General features: G+C 35.7%; 1 protein-coding gene and 1 long non-coding RNA gene across 5 annotated transcripts in view; one reads left to right on the top strand and one right to left on the bottom strand.

Moving 5' to 3' along the window:
- LOC138128364 (serine palmitoyltransferase 1-like) overlaps positions 1-25,445 on the bottom strand; it is a 165,727-nt gene that overhangs the window by 57,006 nt on the left and 83,276 nt on the right. Inside the window, exons 3-4 of one of the 4 annotated variants that reach the window (XM_069044568.1) lie at positions 25,362-25,412; positions 21,705-25,301 (exon numbers count right to left, since the gene is read on the bottom strand). In XM_069044568.1, the coding sequence (XP_068900669.1) occupies positions 24,490-25,301; positions 25,362-25,412 (863 nt within the window). In that variant the 3' untranslated portion in view covers positions 21,705-24,489. Of the gene's footprint in view, positions 1-10,908; positions 11,059-21,704; positions 25,413-25,445 lie in introns of those variants that run through there. The other 3 variants (XR_011158619.1, XM_069044567.1, XM_069044566.1) reach the window with 3 other exon arrangements.
- LOC138129336 (uncharacterized) lies at positions 207-2,391 on the top strand. The gene is made up of 4 exons (XR_011159197.1): positions 207-621; positions 679-1,199; positions 1,246-1,898; positions 1,959-2,391. It is a non-coding gene; the product is annotated as an uncharacterized lncRNA (long non-coding RNA).

Here is a 25,445-nt window from a genome sequence, read left to right as displayed (position 1 = left end):
TTCGTCCTTCGACACAACGAGAACATGCTCCAATGTTGTTAATTTCTACAACAAAGATAAATCTTCAATAAACAGGTTAGCTCCTAAGTTAACTAACTGATGCAAATATACATCCTTCAAACCCATAAAAAATTAAGTGTTATTTTAGCACCGCATGTATTAACACTCTGACTACCATGTCAGTCGTTTTCGACTGACAGTGGCTGCATTCGAGTTGTTGTTTGGAACGCACCGAGCGCGCTCTGTAAGCACATTTTTGTTTTAGTTCACACTCCGAGCACAACATTTTATGTTCGATTTGAATCGGAGCGGTTATTTGGAGCACGCTCGCTTTTCTCCGCGTTTAGCGATCGAGCATGGATCGAGTATTCTCACAGTTGTACGGCATCTGTCAAGTTTGTGTTCAGTGATTTTTAAAAAATTACATTAATAAGTTATTATGTAATTAGGTATTTAGGTGGAGTTCAGTGTTGTTTAGATTAGGACTGATTTCACAATTCAACATGGATGGACAATGCGGGATTTGTGGTTTAACAGGTCCATTACTTGATATTCAAACACATTTTATGAGAGCTCACGTTAACGATAATGAATTAAACCAAAGTGCAAGAACCGAAAACGGTAATTAAAAAAATTCTGTTGATTTATTATTATTATGATTGGTGCCATTTGTTTTAGCTGAAACCAACATACAGGAGGAGGATCCCACTCCAACTCCAAACTCATCATCAGAAGAGAAAGAAATGCTTCGGTGGCCGTCCGAACATGACCTACTACTCACAAGTAAGGTTCGGATTTTATGTAAAAAACATCTTTTTTGTTATTAGGAATATCAAGCCTATATTTTGAATATATCCATCTACACTGAAATAATAGGTGCGTTTTATTGCACTCTGCCGGTAGGAATGTCAGAGGAGGAACTTTGCCTCAGCAATAAAACGACTCCTTACATGACATAAGTAAACTGTCACTGTCAGCGTGTCAGCAGCATTGGCATACTGTCAGTTGCAGGCTTAGTTTTGTGGTTCACGTTAGGCATGTGTTGTCGAAATTATGATCACCGATACTGAGAGACATATTGCTGTTCTAGCATTATTAAAATTAATCGAAAACGAACAGGGTACTAAAAATATTTGTTGTTCAAGTAATAATTTAAACAGTGTATGTGATCAACAAATTTTACATCAAATTATTCTTTGGTAAGTATTAGTACCTACCTGTATTATCTGCTATTAACTATTTTAGCATGTCTAATGGCATCATTTGGAAAAATGAGAATTATTATGATGAAGTGATTCCGCGCCAAGATTTTGGAACTTTTAAAGCAAACTTTCGTCTAAGCCGACAAACATTTGTATTAGTCCTTAATTTAATGGGCAACAGTAATCATTTTGCCAAAAGAAATGAAGCATATGGTGGAAGAAATCAAATTTCTAGTGAAAAGTCTCTTCTTATAACATTATGGACTCTTGCAACACCTGAATCTTACAGAGCAATTGGGGATCGATTTAATGTTTCAAAATCAACTGTATACAACAGTTTAGAAGTCATTATCACCGTCATTCTTCTGGAATTATGTCCAAGGTTTATTAGATGGCCTGATGAAAATGAAAAGATTGAAATTGCAAACAACTTTTCAAGATATGGTCTTCCAAATATCATTGGTGCTATTGATGGTTCCCATATCCCTATAAAGAAACCTACAGAAAATGGCATCGACTACTTCAACCGAAAGAAATATTATTCTATGGTGTTACAAGCTGTATGTAGACATGATCTAATATTTTTGGATTGTGATATACGTTGGCCTGGAAGTGTTCATGATGGGCGAGTATTACGAACTTCTGATATGTATCCAATTGGACAAGAATTGTGTGGCCCAGATCATCATATAATAGGTAAAAATAATAATAGGACTTACATAATTATTATATAATCCATGTTCTAATGTTGTGTAGGTGACAGTGCATACCCTATTAAAAACTGGCTTATTACACCTTATAAGAATAATGGTCATCTACAACCTTTTCAAGTATTGTTCAATAAGATTCTGTCAAAAACACGAGTAAAAATTGAGAATGCATTTGCTCTTTTAAAGGGAAGATTTCGTCGCTTAAAAGACCTACTGGATAGAAATGATGACAACGCAATTGCAAGGACAGTAATAACTTGTTGTGTGTTGCACAATATATGTATAATGAATGGTGAAGATGAAATTCAACAATACATAAGAGAAGGTCATAACGAAAATAGAGAGATACCAATGATCCCTGGAATTGGTTATAATGAAAATGATAATGCAGGGGTCATTAAAAGAAACTTGTTAGCTCAAGAACTTTGGAACAATCAATATGTTGAATTCCGATAATAAAACACGCAGGTTGAATTAAATTGTTTTTTTCTGTGAAATTTCAAACATAAACATAAATCTCTTAACTAAAACATAACAAAATAGGTACTACATCATAAATCTCTTGACTAAAAAATAACAAAATATGTATTACATGAAAATGTAGTCAGTCTTAGTGTAGTGTAGTGATAGTTACATGAAGGAAACTTAAATAATATTCAAATATGAAACAGTTGAGAAACAAGATTATTTTTCTTTTTTCTCCTTTAGAACTGCAATGAAACTTTTAATTAAAGACATATTTTCTGAATGATGTCGTTCAGCCATAGCGATTTTCTGTTCTTCTTGTTCCTTTGTATTTTCAGACAGGTTTTTTAACCAGTTTAACATGGTTCCCCTTGGATGATTTCTCACCTTTCTTTTTTTCTGCGGAGGACTTTTCTTTTTTTCATTGTCATCACTGCTATTTGCACTGCGAATACTGTGAGTCTCAGCTCTGGTTTTTAATGCTAAGGTAGAGCATGATGCTTTTGGAGTAATTGATGGACGATCACCGATATAGTCACTAAACATATCAAAATATTCCCAATTTTTATTACTATTGCCACTTTTATCGTTGTGATCCTTCGTTTCCTTATATTTTGTTAATAGGGTCTTCATACGCCCCATGCATTGATCAGTTGAGAAATGATAACCATAATTCAACATTTCCTTCGCGATTTCTGCATAAACTTCTTTTTTTGGTATTTTTGGATTATCCATTTTTTTCTTTCTGTCTGTTGCTAACTTTAAAAACAGAATTGTTTCTGCTTTTGACCAAAATGTTGGCCTCTTGTTCTGCTCAACAGTTGAGGTACTTGGCTGGGGTTCTTGCATTGCCTGAGGGAGCTGAGACTGTGGTATGTCTCTAGTTTGCTGGATCTGCTCCATTTTTTCATCGTCCACTTCAACCACTTGATATGTATCAGCTGAAAACAATCAGTTTCAGTTTTCATACATTTTCAATACCTATACCTAAGTATGTACATAGAATTATACTTACTATCTTGATTATACCAAAGCAAAGAACCATCATCTGCCTGGATGAGTTCCATTAGATTTAAATCACAGACGATAATTTCAAAGATTAGAAAGAAAAAACACTGACCAACAAAACGTTAACGAAACGAAACGAAACCACAACGAAACTAAACTGATTTTGAGGTTATGTTGGAACGAATGTTGACAGATTTGAGCATAGATTCGCGGGTTTTTAATTCCCCCACTACTTCTCTTCCCGTTCTGCGATGTCCGGAGACCGCAGAGAAAGTAGACGCGGTAGAATAAGTAGGGAACAATAAAACGACAATCGTTGTCTGCTGCGAGCAAAAGAAGATGCAATAAAACGCACCTAATGAGATTAACAATAAAAAAAAATTACATATTTTGCTTAAAATATGGTTTTAGTACATATTTTTAGTTTTTGAGGATAAAGTGAATATTTTCTTTTTTTCCGACATAAAATGTATATTTTTGACAAATTCTTTAGTTTATTACGGTTGCCGACAGTGTTCACTGGAATTTTTCCCACGTGCCAGGTAAGTACCGAGCGATCATTAAAAAATAAATCGAGTTTGCTTTGGAGCCTATGCTATAGCATGGGTTGCCATAGGTAACACGCCGACTCGATTTATTTTTTAATTGATCGCACCGTATAACATTAATACGTTTGATAATTCTGTTTTAGATGTAGAGATGGCAAGCAGTGAAATCGCAGATATGCTAGGTAAGTTTAACATTAATACGTTTGATAATTCTGTTTTAGATGTAGAAATGGCAAGCAGTGAAATCGCAGATGTGCCAGGTAGGTATAACATTAACGGTACAAATTAAATGATCAGTATTTAACTTTTACGGACAGTACACTTTTCAATTATTTTATTTCAAATGGTCAGTATGATAATAAATGGACGGTGAAAATAATAAACAGTCAGTAAATTAAAAAATTGTCAGTATAATAATAAATGGTTGGTGAAAATAATAAACAGTTAGTAAATTAAAAAATTGTCAGTATAATAATAAATTGTCGGTGAAAATAATAAACGGTTAGTAAGATAACCAACTGTCAATAAAATGCATAATCGGCCAGTACAAATTAATAAATCGTCGGTAAAATAATAAATGGTCACATTTATTTCCTATAAATACAAAAACATATAAAACAAAAAAAAAAAAAAGCATAAAGAAAAATATCATTTCAAAATTTGGTTAGATTGTCACAAATTAAAAAAATTTCCCTGCCTGATTATGCCCATGTCAACAAAGTGTCAAAAAAATGAGAAAAAAATGACAAATAATGTCATACAACATGATGATAGGTTATGATATTTACGACTGTTTTATAATGGAGCATTTTAGATTGCGTCAACGAATGACCTTGACGATCAAAATTTATTGCTCGCGACTGTACATCACCGATGACGTGCCAGTCTTAATAAACCTATCAGTGTCAGATCGTGAGACCCATTTTATAATTACATATTGGGTACTTTTAACTTAGTTCAGATTTTTAAACAGCATGAGTTTGTTGTTTTATCTCAATTTTTACTAATGTTATAAATATCAAAACCGAGACACACAAATAGCCATAACCGACAAGCGTGAAAACGCGAGAAAAGTAGCAAGCAACAAATTAGTTAAACTGGTAGTAGATACTATCGGCGGACATAAAAAACTGGGACAAACATGACAATTGTATAAAGTCAAATCTCACAAATATACATCAGGTAAGGTTATAAAAATTGTAAGATACTAATAACATATTGTCAGAAACACCAAGGTAAAGTTCTGTTCTTTGATGTTGTCTACATTTACAAAGATTTCAGAACACAATTGATCTAGCATCTTTTAGGTTCAGAGAGTTAATTTTAAAAACTGACAATTTTTATTTTGAGTGACAATTCAAAAGGCTGATACACAATGGGCAAATTTTGGATTTCCCAGCTTTTAATATTCACCGATAGTAGAATTTGAGAATTTTTTCCCGTGTGAATGGATTTTCATAAATGTCACAACTTGTCAAAACGAAACGTCAAGCTAATTTTAAAGATTTTAAGCGATTTGGAGCTTTTAAGGGGCTCGTCGAAGAAAAAACGTTGTATTTACCTCGTTCGTATGTAAATTGGGCTTTTTTTGGCACTCGTGGGCCTTTAAAACGCTTGTTTCACTCGCGTGAAACCCAAAAAAAGCCCAATTTACACACGAACTCGTTAAATAAACTACTAATTATGTAATATGAGTTTCCTTTTTTGTAAATTTCTCCAAAGGGCAGCGAAGTGGTTCACTCATTTATCAAAAAGGCGCTTCGTTAATTTCGCACACAGGCGCTTGCCATGGTCGGCGCGGCACTGCAAATAATAGTATTTATGTATTGCACATTTTCAAATTTATTACCGACTAATGCATACTGGCCATTTATTAATTCTTACTATAGATTTGCAGATTTATTACCAGCCAATTCATACTGGTATCTTATTAATTTTTACTGCCCATTATAGTCACAATAGTGAACATAGAAATACTGGCCAAATAGTTCTTTTACTGCTACAAAATCTCATTTTTACTTATCAAATTTTATAAATTTACTGAGTCTTTTACAATATATTACTGACTGTTTGGAATATTATACTGTACATAATGAATTAAATACTGTCCAGTTTATTACAACCCTAACATTAATACCTTTGATAATTCTGTTTTAGATGTAGAAATGTAGAAATCAACGTCAAAGCTGAAAGAAGACAAGTTAAGAAGGAAATAGTAATTTATTATACGAGTTTTATAAGATACCATTTTGTCGCACGCGTTTTTTAGAGCACGAGGAGCGCAGCGACGAGTGCTATAAAGCAAACAAGTGCGACAAAATGGCTTATAAAACTAGTATATGTAATACAATATTTTTCTATTTTGCCCCTTAAATTTAAAAAATGTTCAAAACATAATGCTAGGAAAATTATATTTGGCAAACATAAGGGTTGGTAACGCTGGTAAATAGACGAACAATTGTAAGTTTTGAATTGAAAGTGTCGTGAAGTGCAGTGATCACCTAGCAACAACTCACTATGAGTCACTGCCAATATTAAAAATTTAAGTACCTGAATGTTTCTGAAACGCGTATCGAAAAGAGCTCCTTTTCGAAATCCGTTTGAGTGTTATACTGACTGTGTTATAGGGTGCAAAATAGAAAAAGAAATTTACTGCTTGAAGTTAATTAAAAAAAAAGCACAATTAACTCCCAAAACTAGTAAGTTATATCAAATTGCAAATGAATTTAGGGATATCGGAAGGAAGTTGGATGAAGAAGCTACATCGTACAAGAAAAAGTTTTAAACGCACGCCAAAAAAGCAGAAAATTTAGAATTGTATCAGAACAAGATAAACAATGCCACATTTAGATTTCTGCAGTCGCAACTTAGTCAGCAAAGCAAAAGGGCAAGAGGTCGTCGGTTTAGTACCGAAGACAAATTATTAGCGTTGTCTTTGTTAAAACAAAGTCCTAAGGCTTGCACTCCCATCAAGAAAAACTTTAATTGCGCTTCTGAAGAAAGTGCCTTTTGAATCTGGAATTAATAAATCCATCTTTCGATGCATGCAGGAAAGTGTGAAGAAATTGAGTTCACGAGATTGCTACTGTATTTTGCTATTTGATGAAATGAGCCTGCAACCTGCACTTACAATAAATTTGAAGGTATCATTCACGGATTTCAATGTACCTCTGGTAGTTCTGTGCAACGGATTGCCGACCATGTGATGATGTTTATGGTTGTCGGAATATGTAAAAAGTGGAAGCAGCCAGTGGCCTATTTTTTTAGCCAGAATGGGATGAAAAAGGAAGAAATAGCGAAAAATATCAAAGACATTATCACAGAGTTGAACAGCATCGAACTGATTGTAGATAGTACTGTGTGTGACCAGTACAAGAAGGCAGCTGTGAATTATTTGGTTGAAGAAAGTTAAATGAATAGAAGGAAAAACAATCTTTACCATGACTCCTATTCGTTTGTCATTGGTGGTAATGAAGTTTTGCCATTGTTTGACTTTCCTCATCTTCTAAAAGGAATTAGGAACAACATGCTTAATTACAATGTTCATTTAAATGGAAAGGTGAGGAAGAAGTAGCTTTATGGGCTCATGTTGAAACCTTATGCAAATGGGACAATGATGAGCAGGACTTCCGCATGTTGCCAAAACTTACAGACGAACATGTTGTCAAAAGCCAAATCAAGAAAATGAAGGTGAAACATGCAGCGCAAATTTTTTCACATCGAGTTCAATCAACAATGAGAGGATTCATTAAATATGGTAAATTTAATTTTCATGTATAAAAAATTCTTTCATTTATCATATTTTTGTTGCAGGCAATAACGTATTACCAAATGAAGCCATCGGAACAGCCAATTTTATACTTTTCGTTGATAAACTTTTTGATATTGTTAGGATCGGTTGCACCAACATGAGTTAAATTTAACTACAGATTAAAATATACGAAAACATTGTTATAACAATAGGTAACTAAAGTAACGAAGCATTTTAACCTACAGTTAACTTTAACTGGCGTTCGTGCAACCGGCCCTTAATGGTTCATCAATTCGTCCCAAAGACAACAAACCCTTGCGGGGCGACGTGCGGTAAGTCTGACACGGGTCACACGGATTTTTGGGATGAAGCCATTAATGTTTCAAGAACAATCAAATTTTCAAATGAATAAAGGGAGTTTGTTCCATCCTCCATTACAAATTGGATATTATCTCTAAAGAATTTCAAACTTTTATGGAGGAAATTGCAAGCTGTGGATTTTAAATGTCTGCTACCTAGAAGTTTGAACCAAAATCCATTTGAAAACTTTTTCAGTATTATACGTTCACATGGTGCCCGTAATATAAATCCCACTTGTACACATTTTAAAGCTGCATTCAATACTCTTATTTTGAATAATTTCATGGCAGCTCATTCAATTGGTGCCAATTGTGAAGAGGATGAATGTGAAGCCGCTCTTTGCAGTTTACGATATTTTACTCATGGGGAGCTGTCTGAAGATACTCATGTATTACCACTGGATTATGCAACACAGAAAGTGATACATTTGAACCCTGTCAATGGTCGTCACACTTTAATGTTACATTGCTATATGACTGGGTAGATGACCAAAAGAATTTTGAAGTTGGTGGGTAATTGCAAAACATGTCGACCGAATTACTCACATGGATGATACTCTTGATGAGCATATGCTTATACAATGTGGGGCATATAACTCTAACTCCCTGCTGAAATTTCGTACAAAGTTTGTGGTATTATTTGGTTTATGTACACAAGTTCTTACACATTTTCTCCCCACACTTTGTAACGAAAAATTATTAGGATCAAAATTGTATCCGATTTTGTGTGCAAAGATTTCGAATACCATTTTTGCAGGATGTCCTCGACATGACATATATAAACAGTTCTTGCAGATTTTTATAGATCTTTTTTGTTTTACATGGACCACAAATGTTTGGAAAATATTGAGAGGGCGTCTTCTCCCTGAGAAGGCAGCAGACCCTATTAAAAGGCAAGCCTTGGTACTTCATAATAAATATAGAAGTAAATTACATAAGGTTAGGCAATTTAAGCAATTGCAAAATGAAGAGCTGTACAACGGCGTACATAAATAAGATTATCGTGGAAAGAAGAACCGACTCTCAGAGGTGTCGAACCGGAAGAGGTTCTTATCGCTCCACGACTCTTCACCAAATGTGCGCTAGCCTTATAGGAAATGAAACCCGTTTCAGCATATCGAAATATGCGATTTAATTCAAGTTAACAAGGTTTGAGTATATGTCGTGAGCAGGTGTATGGTATTAATTGTATATGTGTTTTTTTATATGTATTGTAATCGGCGGACTGTGCACCCCAAATGCACACTGAATCTGTTACAGGTGCTACCAGAACATGCAACGCAACCCCGAAATGTTGTACTCTGAAGACGACGCCCGTGGTTGGAACCTCTCATCATGATAGGGTTTGGGGGAAGAAACCCCCTGGTGAGTGACTGTATACCCTTAATTTGTGACAGATGTGTCAGGTGTGTTTTTTTTACATGTTTTTACAATCCCAACTGAGCATACCCGAGTCGGAACCTGTCCTTTGCCGTTTGACTGACTGAATGAGGTAGAGGTGAATCCGATTTAAAATGTGTACCGACGAGACCGATCTTTTTATGTTAATTGAACAGGGTGGTACAACACTTACCGTTTTTGCGATTACGCGATTTCTAATCATCTAAAAAAAAATACGCTGGGGTAGGACGAGACACACATATGGAGCTATAAGCCTGTCCCATTATTTTATTTATTATCAATTGGGTTTCGCGTCAGGATCCCATAAAGTGAAATTAATCAAAATTCGTTGTTTTTTTTATATAAATAGGTTCAAACTAATACCGAAAACAGAAATCTGATAATTTAAAAAAAAAACGCATCGCATTGCCGGTTATTTGCAATTAATGAAAGTGCCGCACAACTGACAGGAATTTATGACGTAGTTACACTAACTGCCTAATCACAAACCAAACCAGAAGTAAGATTTACAACACCCCATCGACAAACCGCAGGTACTTACTTACTTAGCAATTTCGGCAAACATTATGTAATGAAGTTGAAATTATTCAATACATATTCACTTTTCTAAAATATCCATTTTTCATTTAAAGAAAAATCCTTTACGGATGAAAAGTTGCTGCGAATCGTTTCTATAATACACTGGAATTTCACCAGTACTGACCTGAAAATGGTTTTGGGGAAGCTATCCTATTCAGCTCTACCATAAACAGTCTTGGATTCCAGCTTTATTTAACTTGATATTTGATCGCAATTTTCACTATTACCTAATTATAATTCAAAGTCGGATGTGGATCAATCAAAAAGGTGAGGAGTTCTGTAACTAGTAGAGAAAAAAAAACTTTCAATATTTGGACCAATTTGATATCAAATCGCTATAAAGTTAGCTCCATCACACAAATTTAATTGAAAAAAGTTGATCATGCTCAATCATAGAACATTAATTGTAGATTGTGCCTACCGAACTTTAGAATTTTTGGACAATTATTAAATGTATAATCGCAAAAATAGTAAGTGTTGGATCACTCTGTATATGTATCTTGTATTTGTAATACGTTTTTATAACAATACAAATTATTGTCTACATTTCTTTGTTTTCTTTATTTTATTTTGATATTAGCTTTTACTCGCAGCTTAAAGTAATTTTCTCCTTGTTTTGAAGGTCAAGTGTGCAAATTTCATCAAAATCGGAGTAAAACTGTAGATTTGCATACAAAACAGACATTCAAACAAAGATCAAATTTGGCGCGGTTTTAGGGAACCTGGCGACGCTAGCGACCACGCGAAAAGCGGTGGAAGGTAGAACTAAACCCACTTATGTTGTTATTGGCAGGAGTGGGCTGTCTATATACCCAATATATACATATTTTTAGTCTGTGTTTATCGCATTCTGAGAAAGCCACAATCAAACGTTTAGAAACTTACCGTGCAGTGGTGAGCTGCTAATTGTTTCAAGTATTCTCTGGTGCCATGGAAGCTGATATCTAATTTTGTTGGATAAGGATACCAAATCCAGAATCATGACTCATCTCTCAAAAACCACACACAACGGTCCGTTAATCGGCACACTTCACTCTGTAAAATACAACAAAATAAGTAATAAACACGTTCAGCACAAACTTCGGTTATACAACGTGGAATAAAATTTATAACTTGGACATAGGTAATTTTTGTAAAAAATCCCAAAACAGGTAGATATTTGTTTTTCCTTGCCCACATTTTGGCGAATATGGTTCTTGTGTATCTGCTTCCGGAAGTTCGCAACCTCCCCTAACTTTGTTTTTTTTAATGGAAGGGTATGCCAAGTGACACCTCGATTGAAAGCCTTCTTCGCAAGGCATACAACGTACTATTTGTTTCCTGAATATTTTCAAAGCCTACGTGCCAAAAAATAAAAACCAATTTTATATTCAACAAATGTTCAAAATGGACACCGTTTCTTTCTTGGCAAATTGTAAGTCGGTAGTAACATGCATTCCTTACGTTTTGTAACATTTCCGGTGCGATTTGCCTCATTTCATGCCTAAAACCTAACAGTATTTATTGAAAACCCTAAGCAACGTATTAGGCATAAAATTGGTTTTTATTTTTTAGCACGAAAGCTTTGAAAATATTCAGGAAACAAATAGTACGTTGTATTCCTTGCGAAGTAGGCTTTCAACCGAGGTGTCACTTGGCATACCCTTACATTTGAAAAAAAAAAGTTAGGAGTCGTTGCGCACTTCCTGGAGGAGATATGCAAAACCCATATACACCGAAATGTAGGCAAAGAAAAACAAAAATCGACCTGTTTCGGGATTTTTTACTAAAATCGCCCATGTACAAGTTATGAATTTTATTCCAGTTAAAATTTCCACACTGTATAAAAGGTTAACATAACCAAAATATGGCGCTACACATTGTGATGAACCAAGTGGGTAATTCAAAATTCCCACCAAGCGGCCATCTCATTTTTGTTTGTTTTACCAACATACGCAATGAAAATAAAACCCGCGAAATTCAAAAATGGCCAAGAGCGCGTGATCGTACCTCGTTAATTTCCCTACGTTGTGTTTTTTTTTTATACAAATTAAACATTACCAGATTCGTTCCAACAGGGTTTGTGAACCACACAGAAGAGTGCAAATAAAACAACGCAATAATTAAAACCAGCTATTTATTCAAAGTTATGGTTTTCGTTAACGCCGGGATTAATGAATAATAAACGTCTCGGGAGAGGGCACCCAAGTCTCCCCAAAGGTGAGAAGACTACTCATTTAGAACTCTAGGAAAATGGTGAGCTCTGGCCATCCTCCTAGACCCCCGAATGAGGCTCCGCTAAAACCTCTCCTGAAAATACGAACAAGTCCGAAGTGACAACGTGGTCGGGACAGTTATTGAAAATTGAACAAAACTGATTTCATAAACAACACAATCTAAAATTCAGGAAAAACAGAAGGGTCATGTACATTACAAACAAAACAGTTACTTCGGACCGTTCGAGCGGGAGCGAGCACTAGACGAGAACCTTAGCATGTTTTCTCCTTTTCAAGTTAATTTACAATGTGCGGCAGATACGCTATAGAAGGAGCGAGTGGCCTTGGGTGGTCCCCGGTGGGCTGTGGCACCTATCCTTACGACTTTAACATTTCCCGCCTACCCGTGATTTAGTGCTAAGGGAAAGGTCCTAACTGCTTTACGTACGAGGGGATATTGATAAGTACTTAGCCTACCATATAAAACGTCATAATATTTTAAAACGAAATTGTGTTTATTCAACATACTCTCCTTTAAGACTTACACATTTAATAGAACGTTCGTAAAGTAATTCTAAACCCTTGAAAAAAAAAACGGTATCTTGGTCTGCAAACCAATTCTCAACGGCACATATGACTTCGTTATTCGTGGAAAATTTGGCACCTTTCAAATGTTTTTTGAGTTTTGGGAATAAATAATAGTCTGATGGTGCTAAATCCGGGGAATAGGGCGGGTGGTCAATCAATTCCAAACCAATTTCATGAAGTTTTTGCAGTGCAATGAACGACTTGTGAGCAGGAGCGTTGCCTTGCAAAAAGAGCACACCTTTGGCAAGTTTTCCACGACGTTTTTCCCGAATTTTCTTGTGCAATTTATTTAGCAACTCACTATAATATGCTCCCGTAATAGTTCTGCCCTGTTCCAAGAAATCTAACAGAATTATCCCATCTTTGTCCCAGAAAACTGAAGCCAGAACTTTTCCAGCTGACTTTTGAGCACGAAACTTCTTGGGACGTGGAGAACCGGCATGCTTCCACTCTTTGGATTGCTCTTTAGTCTCTGGATCATAGTGATGGACCCATGTTTCGTCCATAGTGACAAGGCGATCCAAAAAATTTGAGGAATCCTCTTCAAAACGGTGGCACATTTCCTCCGACTTTGTCAAACGAACGCGCTTCTGATCAGCGTTCAAGCATTTCGGAACCCATTTGGCCGCAAGTTTGCTCATTCCCAAATCGTGGTGAACAATGTGAAATACGCGTTCATAGGAAATGTGCAATGTCTCTGCTATACGAGTGAGCCCAATTCGTCGATTTTCTAGAATCATGTCATGAACAGAATCAATGTTTCCTGGAGTGGTCACAGAAATTGGTCTTCCAGAGCGGTGCTCATCTTTCATATCTGATCTTCCTCTTTTAAATTCCGCAACCCAGTTTTTAATAGTGGCATATGAAGGACACTGATCACCTAAGGTTTTTACCATATCAGCAAAAATTTCTTTGCCTGATAACCCTTTCACAAACAAGTACTTAACAACTGACCGAAACTCTTTTCGTTCAAAATCTAGTGTGTTGTCTGACATGTTGTTTTCAAAAATTCACAGTTTTGTTACCGTTCAACGTGTGGCTGTCAAATTTGAACAAGTTATTTATAAAACATCATAGTTGTTACCATAGCAACCAAATTCAATTTTGTCTACCGGAAAATGTCCAGGCTAACTAGATATCAATATCCCCTCGTAAGTCAACAAATTGAGGTACTCTAAGTTCATCGGCTGAAGTGAACATTACTTTTCCAAAGCAAAAGAAAACACAACGCGCTTGTCAGGCTACACAGACTCAGGGAAAATAGACCTGATCACATTTCCGGAAGTGTGCCATGGAGCTCGAGTAAAACCCAGCATTCAACAAGTCCTGCCAAGCGTTAGGTTTTTGGGTCTCCCTTGGGGTGCAAATTTTATGAGGGCCGCGAGGTCGTGTTCAACGTTGGGAGGTTAGAGGAAAAACAAAACCCCTCAAACAGAGAGAGAGCCTCGCGGTAAGGTCTAGAATTTACAGCTACAGCAAACTGGAAAAAGCAAACAAAAAAGAAACGCGACAAATATTTGTTGACAGAGCTATCTAAGAACACTTTCAATTTGGGATGGAAAGGTGGTAACAACCATTAACACATACATAAAAATAAAAAAAACATAGTCCGGTCGACCCTAGCATATTAGAGCCGGTTCATCGCCAAGGGGGGGCGCCATGAATAATATGGAGGGCGCCCCGGGACTAAATGTAGTAGATCCCTAGCTAAGGAAAAACCCACGGAGACACCTGAAATATAAACATTTGGTTGCTACCGGGATGGAAAGTGTTGAACAATAACTAGATACTTATCACACCAAAAAGCGTCACTCGGAATAATTAGAAGGGGATAAAAAATGAGGGAGTGCGCTTATAAAAAGTAAAAGCCACAGACCCACGCTAAAACTTGGCGCCCTTTTCTTTTAGGAAAGTTAGTGAATTGTAAAACCAGATTTGACAACAAAAAAAAAACGTGATCCGTACAATTTTATAAAATTTACAAACCTAGAACCAGGCGGCCTTACTCTCCTTCACAAGCTTACAAATGTTAAAAGCGTGATACATGGGGATGGTCGAGATAATTGCGGATTTTATACAATATGGTGGGAACATCAACAACCCACGTGCGACCATCATGATAATTAAAATACATTTCGCGCGAAACAGACATAATTTTAGTACCGCAAACATACCTTGTTCAAACCAGAAGGGCTGGACAACAACAACGTCTAATGTAGTTCGGAAAGCACCGAAAATCACACAGTTAGAGCACAAAAAGAAAATCACACAGGGTACCTCTGCACTCATCTACAGACAAGGGAGAAGTGTCGCAAAAAAAAACATGGCCGTTCATCCCCTGTCGGCTTCCACCCACGCCCCCCAGTGGTCGCTGGTGGTGCCCACTCCGGTAATTTCCTAGCTTTTGTTGGCGGTTGGTTTAAATTCAAACTCGGCTATCTCAACATTCGCTGTCAGTAAATTTTAACAGCAAGGCAACAGCCAACAAATGCACGTGAGTGACTATGGCCGTTACGTTATGATGAAAAATATAATCAATAATGAACATAATAAACAACATTATGAGAAGAAAAACTTACAATTTCATTCGTCCCACTCGCACTGTCCACTGTTCAGCTCAGGCACTGTTTGTGTTTGCTGTTTTAGCTGTTTGAACACCAAAACCAAGACAAAAGCAACGTGCAATGTGCGCGACCGGAACCATAGACGAAAGAACCATAGAGAGACATAGATATAGACCGGAGCTGCCAAGGCCAAGCACACATAGATAAGCACAAAATAATCAGCGTCCTCTACCCACATTTCGCAAGAACTAAATTTGAAGGCAAAAAAGAAATGGAGTAGTAATAAATAACTAATAACCAAGGCCATCTGAATCAAAAAGCTACGCTTATAAGGCCGTTTCAATTTTCAACTTTTCCATATAAACTTTGTTTGTGTGACATTTCGGGCGGCAGAACCTTTTTGCGCTCCATCTACCGATTTCGAATGCGGTCAAAACTAATTATCAAACTTTTGAGACAAATACGTACTTCTGTTAATTTTAGAGTTTACATCCAAATTGGAACAACCAGAATATGCCTCTGGAAATGAAAATATAACTGTTTCTGAAGATCTTTCCAACAAAAATGTTACATTTTCGGGAAAATTTGAAAACTGTCATTTTTATTTTGCCAAATCACCTTATTAATTCTCTGTTACAAGTTGTACTAGTTGTTATATAATAAATTTGATTATTTAATAGAATTATTGTATGATTATGATTAACCTATTTTTTTAGGGCGTAATGAATTCATTATGCCCTCTTATTACGCCCCGGTTGTTGTGGACATGTTTACATATTTCGTATCTTAGGAGTTTTCATGCAATTATACTAAAGTGAAAAATAATAATGGTTTATTTAACGAGTTCGTGTGTAATTTGGGCTTTTTTTGGCACGAGTGGGTCAGTTTAAAACTCGAGTGAAACGAGAGTTTTAAAGGTCCACGAGTGCCAAAAAAAGCCCAAATCACACAAGACCGAGTTGAATACAACGTTTTTTTGTTCGACGACTCCCCGAAAGGCTCCAAATCGCTGAAAATCCTTAAAATTAACTTGACGTTTCGTTTTGACAAGTTGTCAAATTTATCAAAATCCGTTCACACAGGAGAAAATTCTCAAATTCTGACAGTGTTGAACAAAAAAATATATTACAGAATGAAAGAATGATAAAAAACGGAAAACTGGGTCAAAAATTCAGTGTGTGAGCCTGAAGGTATTAATAAAGCGCGAGCAGTTGTCACAGAACAAAGTATAAGATTTTGGTTTTCTGAGTTAAAAAATTTTTTAGAAGAAAATAATATATTAGATATAGTTATTTGATGACCCCAATAGAATTCTTAACGGTGATGAGTCGGGATATTCCTTATACCCCAAAACGGGTAAAGTTTTAGCCCCAAAAGGATGGTTAAACTTACATACGGTTAAAACGAGCAATGAGAAAGAATTAATCACAGTATTAGTTGTTTTTACTGCAAGCGGCAACATCTGTCCACCTTTGGCAGTGGTTGAAAATATGCCAGAGTCATGGGTGTTAGGCAAGTCGGATTCTGGCTGGATGAAAGCAAATGTATTTTATGAATACATAGCTAATGATTTTAACAACTGGCTGATCGAAAACTATAAAAAAAAAACGGTCGTCCTTTTCATCGATGGACACAGATCACATATGACTCTGCCATTAAGCGAATTTTGCGAAAAAAATCAAATAACTTTGTACGCTCTTCCACCAAACACGACCCATATGTTATGCCTGCAGATGTGAGTGTATTTACGCCTGTAAAACAAGGGTGGAAAAATACAGTTCGGAATTGGTAAAGTAAACCCGAAAACATAAATAGTTCAGTATTCAGTTACAAAAACGAATTTTTGTCGACTTTTCAAAGAAACCTTGGAAGCGTGATATGACAGTTGCTATAAAAAACGGTTTTCGAAAATGTGGTCTTTTCCCTGTGAATCCTGATAACGTTGATTATACGAAATGCGTCCAGAATGCATTGGAAAGACAAAGCAATCAGAACCAACTTTTACCACCTCTGGACATACTAACCTTCGTAGACTATAGATCGGTTGAAAAAGTTTTGAAAGTGATTGGGCCTAAATTAGAGACTTACGGAATAAATGTGAATACAATTATGAACGAAATAAAATTTCTGGAGAATAACAGGTTAGAGGATAATGGTCAAGCCGACGACCTACTAGAGGTTCCTATGGAAATTGAAGACAGAATTGAAAATTTTCCCAATATTTCGCAAGAAGGCTCTATTATCTCAATGGATGACGTCTGCATCGTACCTGTGATTGCAACTCACAAAAACGTCAAATTCGATACAGTTTCTCTTCAAAATTCTGATCCCAAGTCACAATCCGAGAACGTGTAAAAGGAATCATAGTCGAATCATTTTCGGAAAATGAAAAAACAGAAATTAAAAAAATATATATGAAATGTACTATTGCGGGCAAAAAAAGTGGGACATCAACGTCATTGTCTTGACTTTTAATGTGAAATAACCCGTATCTGATTCTAACCCTACTTTGAGATTGTAGGGAATAAGTGTAAGTAAGTACGTAGTGAATATTTATTTAATGCAAAGTCCCAATTAAAATCTACCTTTATCAAAAGAAGATGGCATTTGGAAAAGTAAAATAGCAGTATAAAATACATTTTTTGTTCGACACTGTCAGAATTTGAGAATTTTCTCCTATGTGAACGGATTTTGATAAATGTCACAACTTGTCAAAACGAAACGTCAAGCTAATTTTAAAGGTTTTAAGCGATTTGGAGCCTTTAAGGGGCTCGTCGAACAAAAAAACGTTGTATTCAACTCGTTCGTGTGTAAATTGGGCCTTTTTTGGCACTCGTGGGCCTTTAAAACGCGAGTGAAACGACGCGTTTTAAAATGGCCCACGCGTGTCAAAAAAGGCCCAATTTACACACAAACTCGTCAAATAAACTACTAATTTTAAACTGTCAGCTAGAATAGTGTCAAAAAAAAATGAAAATAAAGCTTGAACTACATCAAAGTTTTCAAAACTGACAAAAATTTGATGACCCACTTTTTTGCCCGCAATAGTACCGTAACAATTGAAATACCAACGGCGGACGCTATAAAAGAAAAATTGATGCAATGTAGTTTTCCTGTCGATTTCTCAACCAGAATATTTAAAAAAATATTGCATACTGTGGGCTTTTGCTACAAAAGAATTAATAACCGTTTGTCAATTATGGAAAGTGAACGCCTTCGAGTACATCGGACGAAATTTATAAGAGAAATTCGTTGTTTATCTTGATGAAACCTGGTTCGATACCCACGAAGTATTATCTAAAGGTTGGGTTGATGACTCTGGAAAGTGCCAATTGAATGTCCCACCGGCAAGACGTAAACGAGTCATTATACTTCATACAGGTAATGAAGACGGTTGAGTCAACGATGGATTACTATTGTCAGCTAAGAATATTTCCAAAAGTTCGGCTGACTACCATCAAGATATGGATCAGAACTTTTTAAAAAATGGTTCAAAAATAATTTAGTACCCAATTTGGCTCCCCGATCGATAGTTGTTATGGACAATGCGTCGTATCATTCACGACAACAATTCAAAATCCCTAATACTGGTAGCAGAAAAGCCGAAATTTTACAGTTTATGGAAATTAGGGGCCTAAATATTGCAGAAAAAGCAACGAAAACGGAATTGTAAAATTTAATTAAAAATATGTAGTAACGTTGATAAAACTAAAACATTTTACTGTGACAGTTATGCGGCAGAACAAGGGCACACAGTACTAGGGTTGCCTCCATACTACTGTGTTCTAAATCCAATAGAGTTGGTATGGAGTCAACTTAAACATGGTATCCGAAAATCTAACAAAACACCTCACTTAAGTCCAACGGTAATTGAAGTAATTCGAGAAGTTTCGAAAATTAATCAAAATTTATGGATTAATTGTGTGAACCACGTAAAAAAAAATGAAGACAGTTTTTTAGAAAATAATGACTTTCCCGAAATTATAATCAATGTCAATGATGAATCATCTGGCAGCGAAGATGGAGATATGGAATAATACCAATTCAAATATTTTTGTTACATATTTTTTATTTACTTTTTTCTGTTAGATTTTATGAAACATCCTTTTATTGTTCATTCCTATATCTATTTTTATAAATATTTTTAAAAATTCTGCCAGAACGATTTCTTTTAATATCTGTATTCTTAGAACGAACGATTTAAATAGGTTTCGTTTGCAGGTGGTGACAGGCAAAAATTTGTCCCTATCGTAAATCTTTATAATGATAACCATTACAGTTTTATTTAAATACAGCGCAGAGTGATTTAAGTTATTCCCATTTTCCCCGGCCGCCACTATACACATATATTATAGCCCACATTGACGTGTGGCCACTACGGATCGAAGGCGCCATATTGATAAGGGCAAAAATGTGCATACTTTGTTGCATATATCTACCTAACGATATCAATAACAAATTATAAACCAGAAAGTTGTTTAGAAAATGACAATGACAAATTATATTTTGTTCGCACAGTTTTAACTGACATTCACATTCAGCATAACAGACCAGACATTATTATTTTAAATAAACAACAAAAGCAAGCATATCTTTTACATATAGCTGTTCCAAATTCACACAATATAACACAGACATATAATACAAAAATTAATAAATATTTAGAACTCTCCGTTGCTATGAGAAATCTTTGGTGTTTAGAAAAAATTTCGATTTTACCATTTATAATTTCAGCAACAGGAATAGTACCGCAATCTCTTTTTAAAAATTTAAAAATTTTGGACTTCAAAAAGGTATATTATTATACTCATGTCACATCGTTAGGAAATTCCTTAACATTGACACAGAACATAAAACACAAAAAAGTCAAAGTGTGGAGGCGAGACGCCGGTAATTATGTTGATAAGCACTGCACTATTACTTGATAGTATTATCCGTAATAGTGTATGTACTCCGGCAAAATTGCCGTGCCGCCGGGTGGAGGATAGTGAACAAATTAACAGTTTTTTAGGTCGCGACATTTTATAGGTTCAGAATCTGTGTTTACTGTTCAGAAATCTTTAAAATAGTGCAATACAAACTATACAATCATACCAAAATGACAAGAACTTGTTACGTAAAAAGTTGCAGAGTAAAACATAAGCAACAAGAAGGCATTACATTCCACCGGTAAGGAGGTACTATTGCCGGCAAAAAAAGTGGGACATCAAATTTCGGTCAGTTTTGAAAAATTCGATGTAGTTCAAGCTTTATTGTTTTTTTTTTGACACTATTCTAGCTGACAGACAACAAAAATTGTCAACATTCTTGATATTGCATTTTATTACTTAGGGGGAGATTCACGAAACTTTGCAAATTTGCAAATCGTTAACGAAACGGCAAATACAATGCTTCAACAATGTCGGTTGTCATGGTTTTGAATTTGCAACTTCTTATCGAGTCTTAACGAGTTTTGCGAATGACCCCCTTTGTAAGTTAATTTTATCACCAGACGGATACAATTTGTAATGGTTTCCGAGCAACCGGGCTTTATCCGTGGAATCCAGACGCAGTCGATTACTCTAAATGCCTGGGAAAACAAAGTAAAAATCAGACCGAGATTGTGGAAGACTTTAGAGGAAGGGAAAAATACAAAATGAGTTTAGATATAATTGGACCAGAGACGATTGAAGAATTGGAACTTGAAACAGAAGATTTAAGAGAAAAAAAGAAATCCAAAGAATGGAAACTGCTCCTAAAATTTTTTCGAAAATTAGGTTGGTTCCCAAACATCGAATAAGCAAACTCATGAAGAAGTTATTGAAGATCATTCGGTTATCGTATTGGACAGTTTTCATGATTATGATTTCTATTCAGAAGAAGAAATAAATAATATGCCCTTAGACATAGGAAGTCATCCCAATATCGAGAATGAAGAAATAATTATTCTTGAAACTAATGCAGAAATCTTAGGAAAAGAATGTGAAGAAAACACTTTGCAATTATTATCCCTCCCAAGTACTTCCAAATGTTATTCTGACATTAGCTTAGTCGACACTGCTGAGGTTTCTTTTATACTTGATGTAGCATCCACAACAAACAAGAGTGACCCAGAATTAAAAGTCGCAAACGCCCGAAAGGAAAGGCAAAAAGCAAAGTGAAAGGCTTCCATACGTCATCACCTCAAGTGAATTTTGCCCCGTTTTTGAGGATATTTTTTTTTTAAGTCAAAATTTTAAGGATTCTGTTTTTAAAGAATATTTAAAAAAAGTTCAAATTCGCCTTCGGCTCATGAAGCTGTGCTGAATTTGAAGGCATTGCGATCTTTTTGCTTTGAGAAAATAACTAACAACACGCAGTTGATTAAAGCGTCCCAGAACGGACTAAGGCTCTGTATCCCAAAGTTGTTTCATTAATGCTAATAAATTTGGTTCATTCCTTTTCGATTTTATTTATTAATTTCCCTTTTAATTACACTGAAACTAATACATCCATAACTAAATACTATACCTAATAATAATAATCATCACCCTCCTATAAAATAACTACAAAAAGTATAGAAGTTCATATAAAAAAAATGTAAAAAATTGGCATCTTTGAATTTGAGCCCATAGTAAAGTTGATTTAGGTCAGGTCAGGTCAGTATTCGGAGTAGACCGATTGGTAAGGCTACAAAAATAAATAAAAAATATATACATGCATATTGGTTTTCTCACCTTAAACCCATGAAGTTCTCTAATGCCATAACGAAAAATTTTTTTAGTTCTTCATTAAGAAATGTTAATTTTATAGGTATCGGGTGACCTATCGGTAGAATGTAACAGTAAAACTGTCTTGTCTTCGAGGTTATCATTATAAGAAGAAGGGTTACCATTTTCTATATGAAACCAAAAATTAAAAATTAAATACAGGGAATGGTCTCCCAAGAATGTCAGGGTGTTTCTGAGGGAAAATATGGTCTAAAACTCTAAAACCTTAATACCATTTTTTCCCAACATGAATGGTTTTCTCAAAGATAAAAATTTTAAATGGTGCCCCACTGTTTGGGAACTTTTGCAGCATTTTATTGTTGTAATCTCTATATACAGGATGATCCAATTTTTTTTTTTAAAGCTCTAGCAACTTTATTTCTTGTCCGATTTCAATAAGCGATATATCAAATGAAAAGGCGTTTAATGAACTATGAACTGCCATATAATATTTATTTTTTAAAGAAGCAGTTTAAGTGGGTTGATATTTAACATTCTTATTTTAAATTGTGACATGTTTTTCATTACTTATTTTTAAAGTCACTATTTTTCTAAACATTGCTGTATAAAAATATTATTTGTTTTTTGAAAAGTTTTGAGGAAATAAAAATGTTTAATAAACAATAATTGAGATATTTTAATGAAAAAGCGAATAAAATCAAGTTGCTTTGTGAGACCTGTCAGCTAGAGCTAATCGTGAGTAAAAATGAATACCTTTGAAGGAATGACCGACATGCCACATGTCAGATCTGAACTCCATTCGAGGTACGGAAACAGCATGTCGTTGTCAAATTCTTTGCGTAACAAATGCCTCTAAAAGCGGACGTATTTGCAGTTTCCATTGAAAAATACAGATTTTTGACATTAATTATTATTTATGCCTTGCTCCTTATTCCTCCAAGTACTATTATCCATAATGATATATTTTTCATGGAATAGGAATAGGTACATATTACTTAAAATCAGTAACGAGCATCATAGAAGTTTTTAAGGACCTTAAACTGCAACATTACCATGACAATTATTGAAAATCACTTTGAAGTTTTTCTTGTGACATCAAAAAAACAGGGAAATAGCATTATCGAGTCAAAAGTTGGGTTATGTTCAATAAAGGCCAGTTGACACATATTTGTCAGTTAAATGTCAGTTGTGGCCAAGATTCCTTGTCCGGAATAGTATTAGGTGATTCAGAATGTACACTTCTATTCAAAAAAAAAGCGTACAAGTAGTGAGCACAATTTTGGCTAGATTGCCATATTGTAAACCTACCCTTTAATTGTTGTTACTTAGAAACCTGTAACAAAACCCATGCTGATAGCCGGATTTTATCGATGTATTTTTCAGAGATTTTAATGTGTGTAAATGTTTTGCCTTATTTATTAGTCAAGTATTACCAATTACTGAATTACTACAAACACAACTCAAACTTTTATTCGTAAATTTATAGAAAAAGGCAACTCTCAACAATCTAACAACAATTTAAAAATTTATAAAAAGCAATTTTCATACATTTGACATACATACAAAATGTCAGTAATACCGTAATACGTTTTCTTGGAAACGATTAATTAATTTTATCCCCATTTACATTAGCTCTCAATACCTGTACGCTTTTTTTTTTTAATAGAAGTGTACATATATTTAAGTTTCCGTCAAATGAGGAGACGAAGCGAATTTGGAAAGACATTTTAAAAATCGAAGAGTGGAGAATTAGCAAAAGCAGCCATGTTTGTGCTAAACATTTTAGGCCCGGTTGCATAAAGCTTAGTTAACATCGTGTCAGCTAACAACGTGTCAAGTCGGAAATCCGTCCATTTGATAGGCTGATTCAAATCCAATGTTATTAATCCCCCAATCAGATCGCTTGACACTGTGTTAACTTTAACAACGAATTTACATCGCTTTATACAACCGGGCCTTAGAGGAACAGCTATCAATGGGGACAAAATGAAGCAACTTGTGCCAAACGCGGTGCCAATAACTTACACTTTGGGAAGAAATAATAAAAAAAATCGATATATTTTATTTTGTGTTTGTCCGTTATGATTATAACGAGAGTTAGATTTCGCCTCAACTTATTTTGCATCAGTTGACGGCCTTCGCCGCACCTGCTAATGACGCCACCATTAACAAGACAAATATTTTTTATTATTCATATTATTTTTTCACAAATTACAGGATAATTCACGAGTGATAATGCCCGACAGAATTGCAACCAATGCAAATGCAATGCAATGCAATGCAAATGCAAATGCAACCCACAATACCCCATGGATTCCGCCCGTGGTGCAACAACTATTCATTTCCCAATTCCTTTATCAATACATTAAGGAGACAACACGCATATTAAACTACGAATAAACATAGAGGTGGATAGAACAGGAAAATAACTTAAGCAATTAATTCAGACGCGCCCTTTAAGACTTCGTAAACTCTTTCCAGCTTCTCCTTCTCGTCGAGCAAGCTCACGTTCAAATTAATCACCAACCCTTCGTCGCTTTGTATAAAGTGAACACCTCTCTCTTTGCAATACTGATACACTTTCATTTCGTCCGTCTTCGGTTTGATGCGGATCAATTTGAAGGGAGCCTCCGGGTGACTCTCCACCTTAAACCTGCACTCCTTTTCCAGGAAATGGTAGAAGGTTTTGGCCAACCCTGAGAATTTTCGGGGTGCATCCCCCAACAGCTCGATCGATTTCAATACCGCCTTTACCAGGTAAGTGGGAAGCGACGCCGAGTACATGTACGCACTACCGAACATCCGATGATGCTCGATTGCGATATAAGAACCTGCGGAGAAGCCACCGATAGAGCCGATCGCTCCTTCGAACGTTCCGAAGATCATATCGATTCTCTTCGGATCGATGTTGTAATATTCAGTCAAACCCCGACCCGTTGCGCCGAACACCCCCAACGAGTGGCTCTCCTCGAGGAAGACTCGAATTTTGAATTCTTCGGCGACCGCGATGAACTCGGGAAGAGGACATAGTTTTCCGGTGCGCCAGGAAATTCCCTCGACGACAAGAAATTTTCTAGTTTTCTTTTTCTCTTTCGCGATCACCTCCTGGACTTTGGCTTTGAAGTCTTCTGGGTCGTTGTGGGTGAACTTCACTACTTTGCTGAGAGCAATGTCTAGACCCTGTTCGATCGCTAAATTTGCGCGTTCGTCGACAAAAACTACGTCTCTCTTTCTGCAGAAAGCTGCAATCGAATGCGAAAGAGTTAAAAACCCGTAGCAATAAACAATGGAGTCTTCCATACGGAGAAACTTGGCGAGACGCTCATGTAACTCAAAGTGCACGTCGGTGGTGCCTAAATTGACCGTTTTAGTAAAAGAAATTTGGA

Source organism: Tenebrio molitor, chromosome 4 (assembly GCF_963966145.1).
Source record: "Tenebrio molitor chromosome 4, icTenMoli1.1, whole genome shotgun sequence".
NCBI lineage: Eukaryota > Metazoa > Arthropoda > Insecta > Coleoptera > Tenebrionidae > Tenebrio > Tenebrio molitor.
The sequence above is the reverse complement of the archived record's forward strand: the minus strand, read 5'-3'. Positions and strand labels throughout refer to the sequence as shown.